At 57.3% G+C, this 2,314-nt stretch overlaps 1 protein-coding gene across 1 annotated transcript in view; it reads left to right on the top strand.

Annotated features, from left to right (window-relative positions):
* Window positions 1-924: 924 nt before the first annotated feature.
* Window positions 925-2,314, top strand: part of ERCC8 (ERCC excision repair 8, CSA ubiquitin ligase complex subunit) — a 42,362-nt gene continuing 40,972 nt past the window's right edge. The window contains exon 1 of the mRNA XM_019517819.1: window positions 925-1,066. Coding sequence (XP_019373364.1) covers window positions 990-1,066 — 77 coding nt within the window. The 5' untranslated portion in view covers window positions 925-989. The remainder of the gene's footprint in view (window positions 1,067-2,314) is intronic.

The raw sequence follows: 2,314 nt of genomic DNA on the forward strand, positions 1-2,314 counted from the left end.
ACCTCCAGCTGCTGACAGGCAAAACAATGCTGCTTTTTATGCATTTTTTCCATCCCTCCCCAGAGCACTGGGATCAGAAGGGACCTCAGGGAAGGGTGACACTCACCAGCCAGCTACACAGGCAATAATAAAAGTACTCCTTCCCCCATTTCCACCTGCCCTTTCCTTACTTTAGTTTCTGTTTCCCTACAGGCAAGCCCAGCTGGAGCTTCAAAACTGGAAATGTTTTGAAATTTTCAAAACATTTTGACTTGCCTTGTTTCATTTTGAAACTGTTTTGAAGCTCTCCATTTCATTTCAATTTCGCTGTTTCAAGCTCAAAACAAGTTGAAACCGTGTTGAAATTAAATTGATGGTGAAATTTTGCACAGCCCTAATACACATCATATACACGGACATCCAGGCGTGTACTTTCCACGCACGTGTGCACACAGGTCTCTCTTGTCCTTGGTCTCTAAGCCGCAAGTCTTCCCTGCCTTCTGCTTGACTTCAGCCCACCAGGGCTTGGCGTCCCCCGGGGAAGAAAGGTGTGGAAGCGGCAGGCGCCGGTAGGGGCAGCGTAGGAACAGGTGACGCGGACGCCCGGCCCCGCCGCAACCAGCCGGCAACCTGCCAGGACCCCTGCAGCGGCGCTGGGGTGGGGGCTCCTACCTGCCCAGGTGCGGTGCTCGGGGACGCGGTAGTACTTGTTCCCAAGCGAGTCGGCGCCCACATACTCCCGGCCGGGTCCCAGGAGCCCGAGCCGCAGAGTGCGCAAGAACCGCGCGATGCCACTCATGTCGTAGCCGCCGCCGCCACCAAGCCCCGCCCCGCGCGGGGATACCTTCGCTCGCCCCGCCCGGCGCCTTCTGGCGCACGCTCCGCCCCCCACACGCAACCCTGCAGTAACCGCGCCCCGGATTGGTCGCGGCCTTTGCGCGCGGAGCCAATCCGCGCCGGCCCGCTGCCAAGATGGCTGCGCTGGTTCCGGCCGCTGCTTGGACCGTGTCATGTTGGGCTTCATTTCGGCGCGTCAGGCTGGGCTCGACGACCCGTTGCGGTTGCGCCGGGCTGAGTCCACCCGGAGGTAACGGGCCGCGGGGCTGGGGCTTGGACGCGTGTCCTCGCTTCGTGGCGGGGTGCTGCCGGGCGGGGGCGCGCTCGGCACCGTCTCGCTTTGGCCTGTGCCGCGGACCTGGGAACGAGCGGGACCTCCGCCCCCGCGGGCGGCTCCTTCTTCGCTTACCTCAGGCTGGGCCGGAGGATGGTGCTGGGGGTGCCACGCGGCTCGTGGGGTAGCCGGCCTCGCCCACCACAGGCTTTCTACAGAAACCTGTCTTACCGCCTTCCCTTAAGAAACTTCTGAAACGCCCTTCTACCCCCCACCCCTCATAGAGGTAAAATGTCTTGTTTCGTTGCAAAACCAAGCACTCAACTCTGCACGATGCCAGACAAGTCTACAGCTGTGTGCACCCCCCGGATGAACCTCTCCTGTGTCTGCCTCATTCTTCTAATGGTAGGGGTCTGCGTCCCTGTTCCCTGCCAGGAGCACAGTCTCATTCAGTGGGTAAGAGCGATGTGCAGGGGATGTAATTGTTGGCAACACGCAGGGGGTGCATGTAGGTGCATGTGCACCCCCTGAGATTGGCCATACACCCCCTGCAAACACCAGCTGTGAAATAGGATGCTGGGGGACATGCCTCCCCCTCCCCAGCAATCTGGTGCCTCCCCAGCCTCTGGAGGTACTAGCCACCCATGTAACCAAACTTGCGCAGGCAGTCCTGAGCATGGCACTGGCTGACTTCTACAGGCTTGTTTTCTGAATCCCAGACAGGATTCTTTAATGTAATTTTTTTTCTGTGGTTTGAAGACCTGTATAATATGTCTCCCTCCACTGACTGACATTGTGGAAATAGAAAGGTTAACCAGCTGTGCTCAGAGAAGTTCCTAAAAAGCCACAGAAAGTTGAATTAGGTCAGTACTTGGATAGGAGGCTGCTACGGCAGTGTGGTTACTCAGTTGTTCTGCAATTGTGAATTTCCAGGCCCAACCACAGGACTCAATATTCCTGTTTGTGGGACTTAAAGCTACTTCTTTGGTCCCATGAACAGGAATAGACTCCTGAGAGCCTGAGTCTCAGCTACTCTGCCTGTGAGAGGGCACATGGCAATGTAGGTGTGGAGTAGCTACAGCAGGGGTGAGCAGAATATGGCCCATGGGCCACAGCCAGCCTACCAAGCACTACACGTGCCACCCTCCCTCACACCCCACATCCTTCCCCTACAACTCCCACTGGCATATACATACACCTCAACATACCCTATGTCCCTCTACA

This window comes from Gavialis gangeticus, unplaced genomic scaffold (genome assembly GCF_001723915.1).
Source record: "Gavialis gangeticus isolate Ggan-Ray unplaced genomic scaffold, GavGan_comp1, whole genome shotgun sequence".
Taxonomy (NCBI): domain Eukaryota; kingdom Metazoa; phylum Chordata; order Crocodylia; family Gavialidae; genus Gavialis; species Gavialis gangeticus.